This window comes from Aotus nancymaae, unplaced genomic scaffold, assembly GCF_030222135.1.
Source record: "Aotus nancymaae isolate 86718 unplaced genomic scaffold, 86718_ANA_hifiasm-v0.15.2.pri h1tg000032l_0, whole genome shotgun sequence".
NCBI lineage: Eukaryota > Metazoa > Chordata > Mammalia > Primates > Aotidae > Aotus > Aotus nancymaae.
The window spans coordinates 16,608,877-16,630,047 of NW_026988445.1; the positions used below are offsets into that span (position 1 = coordinate 16,608,877).

Here is a 21,171-nt window from a genome sequence, read left to right on the forward strand (position 1 = left end):
GTTATCTACATTAGGTATTTCTCCTAATGCTATCCCTCCCCTAGCTGCCCACCCTCCTGCTACCCCTCCCCTAGCCCCCCACCTCCCAGGCCCCGGTGTGTGATATTGCCCTCCTTGTGTCCATGTGTTCTCATCATTCAACACCTATTTATGAGTGAGAACATGTAGCGTTTGGTTTTCTGTTCTTAGGTCAGTTTGCTGAGAATGATGGTTTCCAGCTTCATCCATGTCCCTGCAAAGGACATGAACTCATCATTTTTTATGGCTGCATAGTATTCCATGGTGTACATGTGCCACATTTTCTTTATCCAGTCTATCATTGATGGGCATTTGGGTTGGTCCCAAGTCTTTGCTCTTGCGCCACAATAAACATAGGTGTGCATGTGCTGGGAACTCTTGACCAGCAAGAGGATTCCAACCTGAGTGAGGGGTGTGCAGGAAAAGAAGCAGACAGACAGACAGGGTCAGGAGGGTTGAGAAGTCTATGCTTCGCCAACAAATTTATTCTTTAAAGCCTTAGTTTATATTTTTCAAAGAGAAAAACAAGTCAATAAATCAGATACTAATCACAATAGGGATGACAGGTGCACAATCAGTAATTTCCAAGGGTAATGACTATCTTAAAGGCATACAAAGATTCCATTTCTCAAGATGATTTCTTATCCTTGTAATCTTTCCATATACATTGTTCCTCTGGAATGCACGTCTTCTAGGTTATCTTTTAACTAGCCTCTCCTTCTGTCTCTTTTCATCTCGCAATCATCTCAAATTCCTTCCTCCTGGGGTCACTGTGTCTGGGCTCAACCACCCGTATCGTGTAGCTCGCCTTGCAAGCCTTCACATGGGTGGGCTCCCCACATGCATGTGTCCTTATAATAGAATGATTTATAATCCTTTGGGTATATACCTAGTAATGGGATTGCTGGGTCAAATGGTATTTCTGGTTCTAGATCCTTGAAGAATTGCCACACTGTCTTCCACAATGGTTCAACTAATTTACACTCCCACCAACAATGTAAAAGCATTTTTATTTCTCCACATCCTCTCCAGCATCTGTTGTCTCCAGATTTTTTAATGATTGCCATTCTAACTGGCATGAAATGGTATCTCAATGTGGTTTTGATTTCCATTTCTCTAATGACCAGTGATGATGAGCATTTTTCCATATGTTTGTTGGCCACATAAATGTTGTCTTTTGAGAAGTGTCTGTTCATAGCCTTCACCTGCTTTTTGATAGTGTTGTTTGTTTTTTTCTTGTAAATTTGTTTAAGTTATTTGTAGATTCTGGATATTACCCCTTTGTCAAATGAGTAGATTGCAAAAAAATTTTCCCATTCTGTTGGTTGTCGGTTCACTCTATTGATAGTTTCTTTTTCTGTGCAGAAGCTCTGGAGTTTAATTAGGTCCCATTTGTCTATTTTGGCCTTTATTGTCATTGCTTTTGGTTTTTAGTCATAAAGTCCTTGCCTATGCCTATGTCCTGAATGGTTTTGCCTAGGTTTTCTTCTAGGGTTTTTATGGTGTTAGGTCTTATGTTTAAATATTTAATCCATCTGGAGTTAATTTTTGTATAAAGTGTAAGGAGGGGGGTCCAGTTTCAGTTTTCTGCATATGGCTAGCCAGTTTTCCCAACAGCATTTATTAAACAGGAAATCCTTTCCCCATTGCTTGTTTTTGTCAGGTTTGTCAAAGATCAGATGGTTGTAGGGGTGTGGCATTACTTCCAAGGCCTCTGTTTCATTGGTCTATATCTTTGTTTTGGTACCAGTACCATGCTGTTTTGATTACTGTAGGCTTGTAGTATAGTTCAAAGTCAGGTAGTGTGATGCCTCCAGCTTTGGTTTTTTGTTTGTTTGTTTGTTTTTGTTTTTGTTTTTTTTTTTAGGATTGTCTTGGCTATGCAGGCTCTTTTTTGGTTCCATATGAAATTTAAGGTGTTTTTTTCCAATTCTGTGAAGAAAGTCAATGGTAGCATAATGGGGATAGCATTGACTCTATAAATTACTTTGGAGAGTATGGCCATTTTCACAATATTGATTCTTCCTAATCCTGAGCATGGAATGTTCTTCCATCTGTTTGTATCGTCTCTTGTTTCCTTGAGCAGTGGTTTGTAGTTCTCCTTGAAGAGGTCCTTCACATTCCTTGTTAGTTGTATTCCTAGGTATTTTATTCTCTTTGTAGCAATTGTGAATGGGAGTTCACTCATGATTTCACTCTCTGTTTTCTGTTATTGGTGTATAGGAATGCTTGTGATTTTTGCACATTGATTTTGTATCCTGAGACTTTGCTGAAGTTGCTTATCAGCTTCAGGAGATTTTGGGCTGAGACAATGGGGTCTTCTAAATATATAATCATGTCATCTGCAAATAGAGACAATTTGGCTTCCTCTTTTCCTAATTAAATATGCTTTATTTCTTTTTCTTGCCTGATTGCTCTGGCTAGAACTTCCAATACTTTGTTGAATAAGAGTGGTAAGAGAGGGCATCCTTGTCTCGTGCCGGTTTTCAAAGGGAATGCTTCCAGTTTTTGCCCATTCAGTATGATATTGGCTGTGGGTTTGTCATAAATAGCTCTTATTATTTTGAGATATGTTCCATCAGTACCTAGTTTATTGAGAGTTTTTAGCATAAAGGGCTATTGAATTTTGTCAAAGGCCCTCTCTGCATCTATTGAGATAATCATGTGGTTTTTAAGACATTCATTTTTAGTCACCAACCAAATGCCCTCAGTTTCCTCAGGCTCTCAATTTCCAGCCCACTAGCTTGTTAGTGTAAGGCCACAGCAGCCTGAATTTGATTCACAGATGATAGCAAAGCTCCTGGGAGCCACTTTTAGGTTCAGCCTGGATCTTAAAGTCATGAGAATCCTGTCCTCAGAGACAGAAAGTAGGATGGTCTTGCTTCTACCTCCAAGCGAGGCTTAAAAGTGGCAAAATAGAGTGAAGGTGTACTGTAGTTAAATTAATCTTGAAATCAGCAGGACAGAATTAAAGTCATCACAGAAGAACCAAAGACGCCCACTCTTGTCTTCTGTCCCACCCAAACACCATCAGTGCCACCAGACAGGCTTAAAGGGGGCAAAGGGGCACTCTTTCCAAGTCCAAGCCCAGTTCTGCCCCTTGGTGAGTGCCCCACACATCAGGATGCAAGCAAGGCAAGAGAAATCATGCATCATCTAGTTTCTAAACATGAAAAAAGGTTTATTGGGGTCATTTATAAAGGCCAAAAATGGTTGAGAGAACACCTCACCAAAAAATAAAATAAAATAAAATAAAATAAAGATGTATAGATGGTGTTATGGTTAGTTTTATGTGTCAACTTGCTTGGGCCAAGGGATGCCCAGATAGCTGGTGGAACATTATTTCTGCATGTGTCTGTGAGGCTGTTTCTGAAGAAAATAGTTTTTAAATCAGTAGATTGAGTAAAGAAGATTGCTGCCACCAATGTGGATGAGCATTATTCCATTTGTTAAAGGTCCAAATAAAAGAAAAAGACAAAGGAAGGGTGAATTCAGTCACCGCACTTGAGCTGTGACATCCATATTCCCCTGCTCTTGGATATTGGAGCTCCTAGTTCTCAAACCTTTGGACTCAAACTTGGACTTAAATCATCAACCCCTTGATTCTCCTGCCTCAGCCTCCTGAACTCCCTATTTTTTTCATGTGGGCTGCACATAATGATTCCTTCCAAAGAGTACAGTTTGGAAAGGGGAGAGAAGGAGTAACTTTCCAGTGGAGAAAGCTGACTAACACTACCTTAGCCAGGTGATCAAGGCCAGCATCAACCATAGTAAGGCATGTGGATAGCAGATACCCTCGATATGATGAGATGAGAGGAGTGCTTTACCTCTGGGGTCTTCCTCCCACTAACCAATAGCCCTACTCTTTTATTATTATTATTAACTTTTTTTTAGAGACAGGGTCTTGCTGTGTCGCCGACGCTAAAGTGCGGTGGCACCATAATAGCTCACTGTAGTCTGGAACTCCTGGGCTCAAGTGATTCTCCTGCCTCAGCCTCCCAAAGTCCTGGGATTACAGGCACCAACCATCACACCCAGCTATTTATTTTAATTTTTTAAAAAGTTTCATTTCTTAATTTTATGGATGCATAATAGTGTACGTATTTATAGGGCACATTTGATGATCTGATTACAAGTACACAATGTGTGATGATCAAATCAGGGTAATTGAGATACTCATCACCTCAAGCATTTATCATTTCTTTAATAGCCCTAGTCTTATCATGAGAAAAAAAATTAGACAAATTCTAATCCTACAGTATACCTGCCCAGGACTCCTCAAAACCATCAAGGTCATCAAAAACAAGGACAGTCTTAGAAATTGTCACAGCCACAAGAAGTCTGAGGACATGTGAGGACTCAGGTGCAATGTGGGGTCCTGGGTGGGATTCTGGAACAGAAAATGACATTAGGTAAAAACTAAGGAAGCCCAAATAAGCTATTGTATTAGTCTGTTTTCATGCTGCTGAGAAGGAAGGGAAGGCTAGGGGAGGGGAGGGGAGGGGAGGGGAGGTGAGGAGTGGTTCAGACAGTAAGTGGTAGAACTAGGATTTGAACTCGCAGCCACTCAGGCACCAGGGCTGCTGCTCTATACCACCACACCACATACCTCCCTTGCAGGAAGCTCAGGATCTTTGGCTTCCTCAGAGCTCCAAGCAAACCCAGATGCTTGCTTCCCATCTTCCTTCCATACCACCCAGCCAGGACAAGCCCTGGGAGATGGTTCTGCCTTAGTTAGAAAAGCTCTGACTGCAGGATGCCCTGGTGGCCTCCCCAGGTCCCTGACTGTCTCTTCTCTCTCCTGCCACCCTTGCAGGCTAAACGGGAGCTATGAAGCTCTGAAGGGAGGCAGCGCCATCGAGGCCATGGAGGACTTCACCGGGGGTGTGGCAGAGACCTTCCAAACTAAAGAGGCCCCAGAGAACTTCTATGAGATTCTAGAGAAGGCTTTGAAGAGGGGATCCCTGCTGGGCTGCTTCATTGATGTAAGTGGCTCATGGGTTCCCATTCCAGGCCCGATGCTGGGGCTGCAGTCTGCACCAGGTACCCTGGCCACACCTGAGGAGGGTATAACTGTTGGGGGGCAGTGTTTATTCCTACTAATTAAAACACAAGTTTTAACCAGGCCTGGTGGTGTGTCTCAGGAGTCTGAGGCAGGAGGATCCCTTGAGCCCAGGAGTTCGAGACTGCAGTGAACTATGATCGTGTCACTGCTCTCCAGCCTGGGTGACAGAGTGAGACCCCGTCTCTAATAAATACATAGCAAATAAAACACAGGTTTCTATTTAATGGTTGTCAAGTGGCCGAGGTAAGGTGTTCTTGTTGTGTCAAATGGAACGATCTTGAGGCCCACACAGGCGCATTGTCACCTCCTTCCCCCTGTTTCTTAGCTGCCTCTGTCCTCTAGCCCCACCCTGAGACTGGGACCCCCGGGCCTGTACCCTTCACAGCTCTTGCCCTGCTTGTGCAAACAGGCACACTTGTCCACACACAAACATCGAGGTCAGTTGGTTTGATGTTACTGAAATGAGATCTTTCTATCAGTTTTTTAAAAAATTTCTTTATGCATACAAACACACACACATGTATAAGTTTACCTCATCTTTTAAAAAATATTTTTGTTTTTTTATGGACTGCTATGACACTAGGCATTTTTTTAAATTGATTCCAGTTTTCTGTTTCCTCTTAGATTTCTGTTTCCTCTTAGCCTTGGTCTGTTTTTGCTAATGAATTAGCCAGTTCCTCTGAACTTTCAGGTTTGTGATGCAGAGCTGTGCACCCTATTGTTCTTTTTCTTTCTTTTTTTTTTTTTTGAGACGGAGTCTTGCTCTGTCACCAGGCTGGAGAGCAGTGGCACAATCTCAGCTCACTGCAACCTCCGTTTCCCAGATTCAAGCGATTCCTCTGCCTCAGCCTCCCGAGCAGTTGGGACTACAGGTGCCTGCTACCACACTTGGCTAATTTTTTGTATTTTAGTAGAAATGGGGTTTCACCATGTTGGCTAGGATGGTCTTGATCTCCTGACCTCGTGATCCACCCACTTTGGCCTCCCAAAGTGCAGGGATTACAGGCATGAGCCACCGCACCCGGCCCACATCCTATTGTTATATACTTCTTCTCATCTCTGGGATGTATGTGATTGTGTCTTCTCTCTCATGCTATACTACATGAAGGTGATAAGTTGTTCTGTTTGTGGAAAAAATAGGGAACTCTTCAGTGGAGTCCACACTAGGAATGGGCGCCTCCCCATCCTGGGGAGACACTGGAACTTACTGTATGTCACTGCTAAACATCCTGGGGGAGTCCCGGGCATAACCCACGCTCATGGCCTGCACCTGGGGCAGCAGAAGGGGCTGGAGGTTGTGACTGGACCAGCCATGTAGCTGGGTCTGATCCAGTAGGGGAGGCTTGACTGAGACAGTGGGTGTGACTCTGCTTTTTCCACGTTTTAGACCAGAAATGCTGCAGAATCTGAGGCCCGGACACCATTTGGTCTTATTAAGGGTCATGCCTACACTGTAACGGGAACTGACCAGGTAGGCGACTTGAACTCCAACCGCAGGGTGTGGGGAGATGCGTGACAATACTAGTCCCTTAGGCATTTATTTAGTGCATTGCAGTTTAAATGTCTGGTGTTCAGACATTTCAGAGACTATGTCACCTGAAGAGGCAGGCTGGGATTCAAAATGGCAAACCAGGAAAGAGAGAAACCACGTTATTCCACCGCAGCACAAAACTCATTTAGCAGGTGTAAGTGCCTGGTCTTTGTTTTTAATTTCCTTTCTTTCCCAATTTACATCAGTCCTGTGTTAGGATTCTCCAGAGAAATAGAATTACTAGGGAACCAAATATATATATATACACACACTTACACACACACACACACACACACACACATCACACAGTTGACCCTTGAACAACACAGGTTTGAATTTATATGGAAATTTTCTTCCATCTCTGCCATCCCCAAGACAGCAAGACCAACTTCTCCTCCTCCTCCTTCTCAGCCTGCTCAACATGAAGATAAGGATGAAGACCTTTATGACAATCCACTTCCACTCAATCAATAGTAAATATACCTTCTCTTCCCTATGATTTTCTTGATGACATTTCTTTTCTCTGGCTTATTTATTGTAAGAATACAGTGTATAATATAAGTAACTATAAAATATACATTAATTGGCTCTTTATGTTATCGATAAGACTTCTGGTCAATGGTAGGCTATTCAGAGTTAAGTTTTAGGTAAGTCAAAAGTAATACAAGATTTTTGACAATGCAGGAGGGTTGGCACCCCAACCCCCACATTGTTCCAGGATCAGCTATAAGAAGATTTATTGTAAGGCATTGGCTCATGCAATTATGAAGAGTGAGAAGTCCCATGATCTGCTCTCTGCAAGGTGGAGACCCAAGACACCAGTAGTGTAGTCTGGTCTGAGACTGGAGGGAAGGCCTAGCAACCAGAAACACCAATGGTAAAAGTCCCAGTCTGAGGGCAGGAGAGACTAATGTCCCAGCTCAGGCACCCAGCCAAAGAAAGTGAATTCCTCCTTTCTCTGCCTTTTTTGTTCTAGTCAGGTCTTCACAGATGAGATGAGCCCACCCACACTGGGCAGGGCAATCTGTTTTACTCAATTCACTTAAATCTCATGTCACCCAGAAACACCCTTGCGGACACAACCAGAATAACCTTGAAGCAAATATCTGGGCACCACATGGCCCAGTCAAATTGACACATGAAATTAATCACCATGAGTCCCATTCTCTGTAGCTGTAGCCCAGGGTGAAACTGATCCCTGGAGACACCCAGACTCCACACAGTACCACCTTGACTTCAAGGGAGTGGTTGGTTACCAGGAGATATCCTTGAGGGACACGAGGGGAAGAGAAAGAAAGAGAATCAGATAAAAGAGGAAGGCAAGAAGCCAAAGGTATCACTCTCCCAGACTCAAGCTCAGCAAAGCCCAGAAGTCTGCCTTGTCCACTCCATGCCTCCCCTGGACCAGTCTCCAGCCCGGTACTTAGAAGGCACAGGTGCCCCTGGTCTTCTGTGGCCACACAAATTTTGAGTGACATCCTCTGAATGTATGGGGAGTCAAGAACACAGAAGGGAGGCCCTGCCCTTCCTTCTCACTGGAGCCAAGGTGAGAGAAGCAGGTAGACTCTTTGGGATGCTTCAGAATGTCAGCTATTTGCGTTGGTTCCTTTGTCCTCCGTCCCCATCTGTAGATGCCTTGCAGATCACTCACTCAGGAGGGCATGTGATTCTCTAGGTTAGATCTTCTACGTATTCCACCTAACAACAGAAACCTCCCGTCGTCTTTGTTTGCTTGATTTTGCTTTCTCTCCCCCTACAAGGAACTTACCTGCCCTGAACATTTCAAATTGAATGAGCCTTTTACATGGTGAGCCACAAGCCACATCTTGAACTCTGAAGAGTTGATGTTATTTGAATTTTTATATGTCCAAAATACTATTTATGCCAAATGCATGAGGATAAAACATTCTGACTGCTACAGTTTCTGGTTAGTCGATAACTAGAAATCTTTTACTTTCACTATCTCTCCTCCAAAACCCTTCTCAAATGCACTGGCCCTTGTCCCTGCTTCTGGGCAGAGAGCATGAGGGCACGCTGGCTCAAGGGCAATTGAGGTGAACAGCAGGAATCCTCATAGACACCTGAAACAAGGACAATACTGGGTTTAGAAGACATAAATGCTGTTTTTATTTATTGTTGTGTTTAAATTCCCAGCACATGCTTATTTTCTTATCATTCATCTGTGCATAGGATGCTAGGATAAAGGAAGTTCAGTAATAGTTCCAGGAGCACCTTTGAGGACTACTCTTTATCATTCACTGGGATAGATGCTGAAGATGCCTAAGACTTGGCTCCTGCCTCTAGGGAGATCCCAGTCTGGAGAGAAACTCACCCATTTGTAGATTCATGTGGACTCATTTCTTGTTAGTTACAATTCTACTTTACTTCCCAGATGTGGCATAAGCATTTTGGTGCTTAATATAGTATCATTGGCAATACTAGCAATTATTCAATAGGAATTAGAAGATTCCAAGGGCTGGTTAAGAACTGGTGAACTTTTACATACCTTCAGCAGCGTTTTAGCCAAGAGGCTTTCCACAAAAACGGTCCTGGATGGAGATGGTCCCCTCTGGAGCACATGGATGAATGTGGCCAAACCTCCACCATGTTTATCATTTCACACTTCCCTCATACTTTTCCCTTCTAGGTAAACTTCCGAGGCCAGAAAATCGAACTCATCCGAGTGCGGAACCCTTGGGGCCAGGTTGAGTGGAATGGGTCATGGAGTGACAGGTCAGTCACCCTATCCCGCCAGAGAGGCGGGTTCCCAGGGCGTGTGGGGCCAGAGCTGGCTTGTGCAGACATGTGAAGGAGTGGCCTGTCTACAGTCCTTCTGGGCTCTGCCTCAGGATTCTGGGGTGGCCTTTCTTCTTCCGCTTTCAGCCCTCAAGCCGACCTTGCATCAAGTTTGATTCTCAAGAAAGGCTTCTACAACGGCACTCTAACTTTCAAGAATTGTATTTATGTCAATACGTAAATGTGTTGACGTAAATACCAGTGTACCAATGATGTGGTGAAAAGCTTTATCTGCAGTTGTGAGTAGCTCCAGTAAGCAGCATGTGTGTGTGTGTGTGTGTGTGTATTTGGAGTGTGGGAATCCCTGGAATATTACCTAGCATGTAACTGTAGGATTCTCTCTGATGGTCACTGACCGTGGTGGAGGCCCAATGGCCCAGCAGAGAAATAGGAGAAGTGGGGCTGAGCCTGGTGGCTCAGGTCTATAATCCCAACACGTCAGGAAGCCAAGGTGGGAGGATCACTTGAGCATGAGAGGTCCAGGCTGCAGTGAACTATGACTGCACAACTGCATTCCAGCCTGGGCAACACAGAAAGACCCTATGTCTTAAAAAAAAAAAAAGAGGAAGTGGAATTGAAATTTCACCTATTACAGAGCTGTTAACCAGAGTTTTGGCCCCCAGTTATAAAGAAAGGTCTGACTTTTCTGTATGTGTCCCCACAGCTCCCCCAGCTCTAGTCCCTTGGGAAGTGGCCCAGGTGCCTGGGAACCAGCGATGTTTGTGTGGGTGCGTGGCAGGGTCCGCCTGAAGCTGTTGCTCCTCCTCTGCTTCTGGGGCTCCTGAAGGCCTTTCCTGCCACACCCAAGGCCCCTGAGCTTCTGGGGAACTCTGAAGCTCGTCTGGAACTTGGTTAAAACTGAGCAGTGTTTGTTTGTCCTCAGTCCAGACAAAGCTACTGGGTCACCAGACATGGTGCAGCCGCTGCCGTGTTAGCCAGACCCCGGCGTGAGGGCAGCGCACACAGGCATGTGCTTTCCAGGCTGCCATCATCCCCCTGGAGGCTCTTGTCCCACTGTCCTTGGCTCTGGCCTTGGCTGCCGCCTTCTGAGAACCAAGAAGCACTGGCAGAGATGAGCTGAGACGGGTTGAGGAGGGAAGAGATTGGCCTCCCTCTCCTGGCAGAAATGGAAAGCACAGAGAAATACTGAAACCAAAACTAGTGAGACTGCATCATGCTGTAAGATGTGCGGCGCCCCTCAGTTTAGTAGTCTATAAAGGGAAAATGGGCCATGTTCTCCCCTTTTCTGGAACTCACAGAGGTAAAAGTAAAGAAAGCAGCCGGACATGGTGGCTCATGCCTGTAATCCCAGCACTTTGGGAGGCTGAGGCAGGTGGATCACCTGAGGTTGGGAGTTCGAAACCAACCTGACCAAAATGGAGAAACCTCATCTCTACTAAAAATGCAAATTTAGCCAGGTGTAGTGGCGCATGCCCGTAATCCCAGCCACTAGGAAGGCTGAGGCAGGAGAATCGCTTGAACCTGGGAGGCAGAGGTTGTGGTAAGCAGAGATCGTGCCATCCATCGTACCCCAACAAAACACTGCAAGAAAGGTAGAAAGAAAGAAAGAGAGAGAGAGAGAGAAAGAGAAAAAGAAAGAGAAAGAAAGAGAAAGAAAAAGAAAGAAAGAAGAAAAAGAAAGAAAGGAAGGAAGGAAGGAGGGAGGGAGGGAGGGAGGGAAGGGAGGAAGAAAAGAAGGGAGGAAGGGAGGAAGAAAAGAAGGGAGAGAGGGAGGAAGGAAGGGCAGAAGCAGGAATTCTGACTGGGGGCCAAGGCGGGAATGAAGTTTGTCTTCCACTCACGCAGCCTCCATGGCTGATGGGGGGACAGGAGCCATCCTGACCCGTTGACTTCGCTGTGCTGCTGGTGACCACAAGTAGGGTTGAAGGCACTATGTGGCCAGCCCGTCAGGCTGATTATCTGGGTTTGAGCCACTTAGAGGATAATGGCTCCAAAAGCACATAATGGCTGCTAATTCCACCCTTCTGACCCTGGCCCACTTGCCTGGTCCTGCTGATCCTCCCCTCTGATCTCCTGAGCACTCCCTCCCCTGAGGCTGAGTGGAGATCACAGGGTGAGAGGGAGCTGCCCATCGGCGGTAGCACCACAATAGTGGTGATGTACTTTGAACTATTTGGAAGTGGCTGTGGGGGTTACAGAAAATGCAATGAACTTGGAGTCATAATCCTGAGTTTGGAGGGTGACGGGCAGTCACTCCCGCCCCTGCTCTTCCCTGACCGCATGTCCATGGGCCCCGCTGAGCCCTCTTGTCTGCAGGACGGGCACACCTAGCTCACAGAACCCCACCTGACTTGCTAGTGAGGTCACATGCAGAAGGTGCCTGGCACAGACAATATCAAGCATGGGCAAGTGTAAGGCATTATCACTTTTCCAAGTGTCAGCTTACCCACTAAGAGGAGAGCCCAGGCACTGCTCCAGGTCACATGAGAGTTGGAGGCCAAGCACGAAAGTCCGTGGGCTTGTGGCTTCCAGCTGGGCTCTTCTGCTACCCCGCTGGCATGCAATGCCTTGTGACCGTCCCATGATAATCTTCCATGTCGGCGGCTCAAATCATCCTCAGGGGCATTTTATCCATCAGCAGCACTTGGAGATGTACTTTCTGACCAGACCTCTTACCTGGGGGCCAGGGGCTCAGCAGCCGCTGCATCCCTGGGTGCATTTCTGGGACCCAGTGAGTAGTCACTGAGCAGGACTTATTTCCTCCATCACCGCACGCTGTGGGCTCTGCATCAAGGCCGTTATGACTCTTCCTGACCTCTGCCTGAACACCAATTTCTTTACTCCTAGTTCTCCGGAGTGGCGTTCTGTTGGTCCAGCTGAGCAGAAGCGTCTGTGTCACACTGCTCTGGATGATGGGGAATTCTGGTACAGTGCTTGTTCCTGTGTTCACTGCAGATACGAGCAAACCCCATGGCCCTGGGGTGTAAGAAGCACCACATTTCTCTCTCTCTCTCTCCCCCTTCCCTCTTTTTTTTTTCTTGTTACCCAGGCTGGAGTGCCATGGTGTGATCTCAGCTCACTGCAACCTCTGCCTCCTGGGTTCAAGTGATACTCCTGCCTCAGCCTCCCAAGTAGCTGGGATTACAGACATGCACCACCACACTCAGCTCATTTTGTATTTTTAGTAGAGAGGGGGTTTCACCATGTTGGCCAGGCTAGTCTCAAACTCCTGACCTCAGATGATCCACCTGCCTTGGCCTCCCAAAGTGCTGGAATTGCAGGTGTGAGCCACCGCACCCAGCCTTCTCTCTCCCTTTCTGGCAAATCAGATTTATCTGTCTCAGACCCCTCATATATACCCAGATTAGAAAGAAATTTAGTCTCCTTCCTGTCTTGGTGTGGGCTCACCTCAGCTCTCAGCTTGCTGAAGACTCTTCAGGGGTTTCCTGCAATCCAGCAGAGGAAGAGCCTCTGGTGTCCAGCCTCACATCCCTCCTTGGAGCTCTGTTATCCAAGTTTACACAGTGAATTTGAAGACAGGCAACCCTGTGGCTCACAGGGTCCATCCCCTCCACGCCCACGTTGGTGAGAAGGACCTTTGAAGGCAGCTGCCCTGAGGGCATCTAAAGACCTAAGTGGGAAGGAAACATTTCTACTGTGGACTTTCCCTTGGCCTGAATCTCTTAGTTTAATTGAAAATTTGTACTGAGCCTTCATCGTTAGAATCTTTGACAGTCTTATTTCTCCCTGTTTGGGTCTAGAAGTCAGCCCTTCTAACCCTGCAAGACCCAGTCTCTGGGTTCTGGCTGTGTTCCCTTCCATGTGCTCCAACCAGTCAATTCTTGCCTAAGCTCATCTTTTTCTTATAACAGCTTTTAAAACACAACAACCCAAACCATGAATATTCCAGCTTTTTCCATTCTTTTTCCATAGAGCACAGCCTCAGTAGTGATCTGTTCTGCCTTCTGTATTTCGACAGTTGTCTTAGTCTATTTGGGCGGCTGTAACAAAATACCATAGACTGGGCGGCTTACAAAGAACAAAAACTTATTTCTCACAGTTCTAGATACCAGGAAGTCCAAGGTCACAGCACAGGCAGAACCCACGTCTGGGGAGGGCCCTATTTTTGATTTATAGATGGATCCTTCTCCCTGTGTCCTCACATGGTAGGAAGAAGGCAAGGCAGCTCTCTGGGGCCTCTTTTATAAGGACACTAACCCCATTCAGGAGGGCTGCACCCTCACAACCTAGTCACCTCCCAAAGGCCCCACCTCTTAACACTATTACTCTGAGGGTTAGGATTCAACATATGAATTTAGGGGAGGCCACAAACATTCAGTCCATGACAACACACAGCAGATTTACCCAATGTTTTACCACGGCACAACATAGATATCCATTTTCAAGCTCCGGTAGCTCCATGTTCCCTCCCTCCCAACTGCTAACATATTTTAGAACTTTGTTACGGCGGTTCCACAATTCAAGTCGCCGATGACTCAAGGTAACACTAGCTGCGGTAGTGAATAGGCTCCAGATGTATAAAGCTCAAACACAGTGAAGTTCTTTTCTCACTCATTGTGACAGTCCAGGGAGGATGTTCACGTTCTGTGCGTGGCTCTGTTCACACAGCGATTCAGAGACCTAAATGTCTTCTGTTGCCTGGCACCGCCATCTTCTAGGGTCACATGGTCATCTGCACGCAGCCAGAAGAAGAGAAGAATCAATGACAAATTGAAGAAGACACTCCCGCTTTCTAAAAACCTTGACTCAGAAGTAAACACATCGCTGCTCACATCCCACCTCCAAATGGGAGGAGTGGGGTGCAGTCCTGTGCTGCTGAATGCCAGCCATCTCTGCCTCAGGAACCAAGAGGGTTGAAGTTCCCCGGATTTGTGGAAAACGTGCAGGGTGACTTGAGAGATTCCCAAGCTGTCACGTTAGAAATTACAGATGAACTTTGAATTTTGAAGTACAGGGGGCCTTGAGTTAGAGAGTTACAAGAGAGGAGCAAAAACTGCAGGAGGAAAGCTGAGGTCTGGAATTGGTATCATCACACGAATTGCTGCGTAGGAGTAGGAGGTAGACTAAGCCAGCATTTGAGAGGCTGCCTGAGGTCAGGCTACTGGAAGGAGGGCCTGGTGCAGAAGGCGCCTTCCTGGTGTTCCAAGCACCTCTCTGCCTCAGGGCCTTGCTGTTCATCTGCCTAGACTCCCCAAAGAGCTGCTTTGCCCAGTACCTGGTAGTGCAGGTCTCCACTCAGTGGTGCCCCATCAGTAAGGCTTTCCTTTACCTCCCTGTTAAAATAGCATCCCACCCCTACGCTCCCATCCTTCAGCCCAATTTGATTTTTCTCTGTAGCACTTAGCATCTACAATCAATCTATATTTTTACCCTTGTTTTTACCTTTTTAACCTTTATTTTACTTTTAAAAAATTTTCCATTTCCCCACACCTTGCAACCCCCCACTCCTTGCGGACAGGAGCTAGATGATTTATGGATGAGTGATGGATGATGCCCTCACCATCGCCCTCCTGTGCATCGTGTCTCTCCACTTTGCTGCAGGATGGCATTTAAGGACTTCAAGGCGCACTTTGACAAAGTGGAGATCTGCAACCTCACTCCTGATGCCCTGGAGGAAGACGCGGTTCACAAATGGGAGGTGACAGTCCATCAGGGAAGCTGGGTTCGCGGCTCCACGGCTGGGGGCTGCCGCAATTTCCTGGGTAGGTAGGCTGCCTGTCACTCCTTCTGCCACTCCCAAATGTCCACTCCAACCCAGAGACACCGAAGGATAGGGGCCGGGTCCTCAGACAAAGCCTGAAACACAGACAGTAAGATTTCAAAAGTGACTGGGAAAAGAAGGCTGCACAGATTTGGTTGGATGAGAATTGTTTTAGGGTAACTGCTTTGTTTTACCACTTAAGTCATTTTCCATTACAAGTAATGGAAAGCATGACTCATGCCAGTTTAGCAATAGAAAGGATTATCTCACATAATTGAGGAGCTCAGAGGGAACGTAGGGTGGGCTTCAGATACATTTCTGTCAGGGCCCTGGTTGCATTTGCTTGTAATTCACTGCACTGCCCTCTTTTCTGGGTTGACTTCTCTCTGTCTGGCTTTCTTTATAATCACAGGAGGGCTGGCAGCCGTATCCAGGGCTTCCTAAGCCCTCATTCACCTGAACAGCAAGAGCTTCTAGGGGATATCAAACAAAAGTCCTCAACTTCCCTCTTATTGGAAATTCCTTGAACCAGTATTGCCCAGTGAATGCTATACGTTGATTGGCTTTGTGGCAAGAGGGACTGGCATAGACCAACAAGAATTCATGCTGGAGCAGTGATCGGGGTCAATCCTACTCAAACTGCCCACCAGCAAGTAGATGCTAGGGGGACAACCAGAAGTCCACTACACTCTCCTTTGAAATATGAAGTGGAAAAATAAAAACGATGGAACAAACTTTAGCAGACTAGACCCAGAATGTCCTTAAAAAGCTGCATGGGAAATGGTTGAAGAGAAGGTGAAAATGAAAGAGAGGATACTTTGCATTCTTGTTGGGGATTATCAAAAGTAGGATAGGAGGGCTTATTAGAACAGGGAGAGAAGATGTTGCTTTCAAATGTTTCATAGGATATATAGTGAGGGTGGATAGGGGTGTGTCTGTGTGTGTGTGTGTGTGTTCTTTGTGGGGTTCTTTTAGGAAAGGGAAAATAATCTACACCTCTCCCAAATGACAGATACCTTTTGGACCAATCCACAAATAAAATTGTCTCTGACTGAGAAAGACGAGGGGCAGGAGCAGTGTAGTTTCCTTGTAGCCCTGATGCAGAAAGATAGAAGGAAACTCAAGAGATTTGGTGCCAACATGCTGACAATCGGCTATGCCATTTATCAGGTAGGTGGGCGCTACATTGCATTTCAGAGTTCTCCATCCGAGTTCTAGATTCACGGCTCCTCCTCGGTCTCATGCCTGAGACTCAACCAGGAGTCCATGAACTCTGTCCGAAAAGCCAAGAGGAACTTCCCTAGGAAACCCTTCCCTTACTTGCCCATTGCAGTGCCCTGACAAAGACGAACACCTCAACAAAGACTTCTTCAGATACCATGCTTCTCAGGCCAGAAGCAAGACATTCATCAACCTGAGAGAAGTCTCCGACCGGTTCAAACTGCCCCCTGGGGATTACATCCTGATTCCCAGCACTTTTGAGCCCCACCAGGAAGCTGATTTCTGTCTGAGAATCTTTTCAGAGAAGAAAGCCATTACCCGGTGAGTTGGAGGAACAGCTTCCAGAATCTCACTCTTTTTTTTTTAATACTTTAAGTTCTAGAGTACATGTGCAGATCTTGCAGGATTGTTACTTATGTTTGCTGCCTCCATCCCGATGTTACCTACATTAGGTAACATTATCATTCCCCCACCTCCCCACCACCTGCTATGGCTCCCCTAGCCCCCCACAACAGACCCCGGTGTGTGATGTTCCCCTCCCTGTGTCCTTGTGTTCTCATTGTTCAACACCCACTTATGAGTGAAAACATGTGGTGTTTGGTTTTCTGTTCTTGTGTCAGTTTGCTGAGAATGATGGTTTCCAGCTTCATCCATATCCCTGCAAAGGACATGAACTCATCATATTTTATGGCTGCATAGTATTCCATGGTGTATATGCGCCACATTTTCTTTATCCAGTCTATCTTTGATGGGCATTTGGGTTGGTCCCAAGTCTTTGCTCTTGTGCCACAATAAACATAGGTGTGCATGTGTCCTTATAATAGAATGAATTATAATCCTTTGGGTATATACCCAGTAATGGGATTGCTGGGTCAAATGGTATTTCTGGTTCTAGATCCTTGAGGAAGCGCCACACTGTCTTCCACAATGGTTGAACTAATTTACACTCCCATCAACAGTGTAGGAAAAGTGGAAGTCAAATTGTTTCTATTTGCAGATGACATGACTGTATATTTAGAAGACCCCATCATCTCAGCCCAAACTCTCCTTAAGCTGATAAGCAACTTCAGCAGTCTCAGGATACAAAATCAATGTGCAGAAATCACAGGTATTCCTATACACCAGTAACAGACAGAGAGCCAGATCATGAGTGAACTCCAGTCAGAATCCCACTTCTTTTAGTGATTTATTCACACAGATGTCACTCGGGAAATACTGGAGCCAAGACTACATTCTTCCCTTTTCCATTATGTACCTGAGAAACAAGGCAGGACAGTTTCTTTTCTTTTATTTCTTTCTTTTTTTTTTTGAGACAAAGTTTCACTCTTGTTCCCCAGGCTGGAGTGCAATGGCGCAATCTCAGCTCACTGCAACCTCCGCTTCCTGGGTTCAAGTGATTCTCCTGCCTCAGCCTGCCAAGTAGCAGGAATTACAGGCACCTGCCACCACACCTGGCTAATTTTTTTTTGTATTTTTAGTAGTGACAGGGTTTCACCATGTTGTCCAGGCTGATCTTGAACTCCTGACCTCAGGTGATCCACTCGCCTTTGCCTCCCAAATTGCTGGAATTATAGGCATGAGCCACCGAGCCCAGCCCTAAAGTCTTTAAGTTTTAAACACTCCACCAGAGAATTTTTTTTCCAGCCTTCTCCCAGATACTAGTACAAGGTGACAATGAATGTCCTAGTATATGTTCATACAAAAGTACCCTGAATGAGATCCATGCAGAGTGGCATCTCTAAAGGGTGGCAAGAACAAGAGACAGAAACCCAGGTTATGCCAATGCCATGCCTCTTGTTCTCTCCCCATTAGTGGGGTAAGCTCAGAGTTACTGGCATGCATAAGGTAACTTGTTCATGGCAAGACAAACACCGTACTCAAGCTTACTCTGAACAAGATACTTTAATCTGCTATGATATTGAGCATAAGAATCAGCTCTGTAGCTTGGTAACAGAAATTCACACTGAGCTCTGTTTGCATTGGCTTAGCTCTCAGACAGGGTCCTGATCAAACAAACAAGAGTTCTGAAAGGGCTGTGTCATGTATGCCTGGGGGTTGAGGAGGAAAGGGAGGACGACCCTCATTCGATGTTAATGCTTATTTATTTGTATTCCCTTTGACTTTGTATCAGTTTTTCTTGGACTGTATTCTTCCAAATGTTTTTAGCATCATCAAAAGCTGAAGCCTGCTCCTCCTCTTAATATTACTATTATTCAAATACTAAAAACTCCCCTAAATATGTGAATAGCAAAATAAACACGATTGCATATTTTTTTCTCTTTTTCCCTAAAATAAGCACACAGACACCCATCCCTTCCCAACCCCGCCAGTGGAATCAGGAATTTACATCTGCGAGGAGAGGCAGGAGTTAGGATGCAGCTTCAAAAGGTGCTTTTTAGGCTGGGCACAGTGGATCATGCCTGTAATCCTAGCACTTTGGGAGGCCAAGGCAGGAGGATCACCTGAGGTCAGGAGTTTGAGACCAGCTTGGCCAACATGGAGAAACCCCATCTCTACTAAAAATACAAAGATTATCCAGATGTGGTGGCATGTGCAGGAGGCCGAGGCAGGAGAATCACTTGAACCCAGGAGGCGGAGGTTGCAGTGAGCCAAGATCTATGCCATTGCACTCCAGCCTGGGCCACAGAGTGAGACTCCGTCTAGAAATAAAATGGTCTTTTTGGTTCTGTAATCTTTTAAAATGCACCCCCTCCCCAATGTTTACCACCCAATAGGCTGAATGGTCTCCAAAAGATATGTATCTCCTTTGAAGATGCAGAGTTCATGAAGAGTGAATGTGTAATGAAACTGCTTTGTTTATGGGAGGTGCTACTATTCTACAAAACACTTCATCAGTTGCCCTTGCTAAAGTGCATCACAGAAGTAGGGAATGACTGCCGGCTTAACTTCTTTTAGTTCCATGAATCCAGAATGCACAAGTTCTTGGTGATGGCTGATATGGTTTGAGTATGTGTCCCCACCAAATCTGAAGTTGAATCATAATCCCCAAAGAGGGGCCTGGTGGGAGATGTTTGGGTCATGGGTACAGATCCCTCATGGCTTGGTGCTATCCTCGTGATTGTGAGTGAATTCTTTAGAGATTTGCAAATAGTATGTGGCGCGTCCCCCACCCCTGCTCTCCTGCTTTTGCCATGTGATATGACTGTTTGCTCTTCTCCCTTCTGCCATGATTACAAGCCTCCTAGGTCTCCCTAGAAGTCAAGGAGCCAGGTCAACTTCTAGGGAATAGTACCACACTTCCTTGTAAAGCCTGCAGAATTGTGAGCCAACTGAACCCTCTTTTCTTTATAAATTACCCAGTCTTATAGCAGTACAAGAACAGCCTAATACAGAAAATTGGTACAGAGGAGTGGGGCACTGTTATAAGGATACCTGAAAATGTGGAAGTGACTTTGGAAGTAGATAACAGGCAGAGGTTGGAAGAGTTCGAGGGCCTCGGAAGAAGAGAGGAATATGAAGAAAAGTTTGGAAGACTGGTTTTTTAGAGGCTGGTTAAATAGTTATGACCAAAATGTTGACAGTGATATGAACAGCGAAGTTCAGGCTGCTGAGGTCTCAGATGGAAATGAGGAACTTATTGGGAACTGAAGTAAAGGTCGTGTGTGTTATGCCTTAGCAAAGAACTTGGCTGAATTGTGTCCATGCCCTAGGGATCTGTGGAAGTTTGAATCTCATAGTGATTATTTAAGGTATCTGGAAGAAGAAATTTCTAAGCAGCAAAGCATTCAGGATGTGGCCTGGCTGCTTCTAACAACCTAAACTCAGATGTGGGAGCAAAGATATGACTTAAAGTTGGAACATATATATTTAAAAGGGAAGTGGAGCATAAAAGTTTGGAAAATTTGCAGCCTGGCTATATAGCAGAGAAAGAAAAAGCTTTTTTGAGAGGAATTCAAGCAGGCTGTGGAGCAACCACTTGCTAGAGGTATTTACATAGTTAAAAAGAAGCCAAGTGCTAATATCCAAGACAATGGGGAAAAGGCCTCAAAGGCATTTCAGAGACCTTTGCAGCAACAGCCCAGCCCATCCCAGGCCAAGAGGCCTAAGAGGAAAAAATGGTTCCATGGGCCAGGCCTAGGGCCCCACTGCCCTGCACAGACTGTGGATACTGTTATCTGCATCCCAGCTGCTCCAGCTCCAGTCTCTGCTCAAAGGCACCAGATACAGTTTGGGCTACTGCTTCAGAGGATGCAAGGGTGCAACCCATAAGCCTTGGCAGCTTCCATACGGTGTTAAGCCTGCAGGCACACAGAGTGCAAGACTGAATGAGGCTTGGCAGCCTCCACCTAGATTTCAGAGGATGTACAGAAAAGCCTGGGTGCCTAGGGAAAAGCAGAGACAGGGCCCCTCACAGAGAACTTCTACTAGGGAAATTCAGAGGGGGAAATGTGAGGTTTGAGGTCTTGCACAGAGTCCCCACTGGGGTACTGCCTAGCAGAACTGTGGGAAGGGGGCCATCATCCTCTAGACCCAAGAATGGTGGCTCCACTGGCAGCTTACACCTTGAGCCTGGAAAAGCCACAGGCACTCAATGACCCATGACAGCAGCCAAAGTCACAGGGACAGAGCTTCCCAAGACCTTGGGATCCCACCCCTTGTACCAGTGTTCCTTGGATGTGAGACATGGAGTCAAAGGAGATCATTTTGGAGCTTTAAGATTTAATGACTGTCCTGCTGGGTTTCAAACTTGCATGGTGCCTGTATCCCCTTTCTTTTGGCCTTTTGTAAGGGGAATGTTTACCCAATGCCTGTATTCCCATTGTATCTTGGAAGTATACAATGGGACTTGTATATCTTGGAACTTGATTTTGATTTGACAGGCTCATAGGTGATGGG

General features: G+C 45.9%; 1 protein-coding gene across 2 annotated transcripts in view; it reads left to right on the plus strand.

The window, feature by feature from the left end:
- Positions 1–21,171, plus strand: part of CAPN9 (calpain 9) — a 52,633-nt gene that overhangs the window by 14,516 nt on the left and 16,946 nt on the right. The window contains exons 5-11 of one of the 2 annotated variants that reach the window (XM_064383469.1): positions 4,835–5,003; positions 6,471–6,554; positions 9,262–9,347; positions 12,219–12,296; positions 14,934–15,094; positions 16,106–16,263; positions 16,427–16,635. In XM_064383469.1, coding sequence (XP_064239539.1) covers positions 4,835–5,003; positions 6,471–6,554; positions 9,262–9,347; positions 12,219–12,296; positions 14,934–15,094; positions 16,106–16,263; positions 16,427–16,635 — 945 coding nt within the window. The remainder of the gene's footprint in view (positions 1–4,834; positions 5,004–6,470; positions 6,555–9,261; positions 9,348–12,218; positions 12,297–14,933; positions 15,095–16,105; positions 16,264–16,426; positions 16,636–21,171) is intronic. The other variant, XM_064383470.1, reaches the window with a different exon arrangement.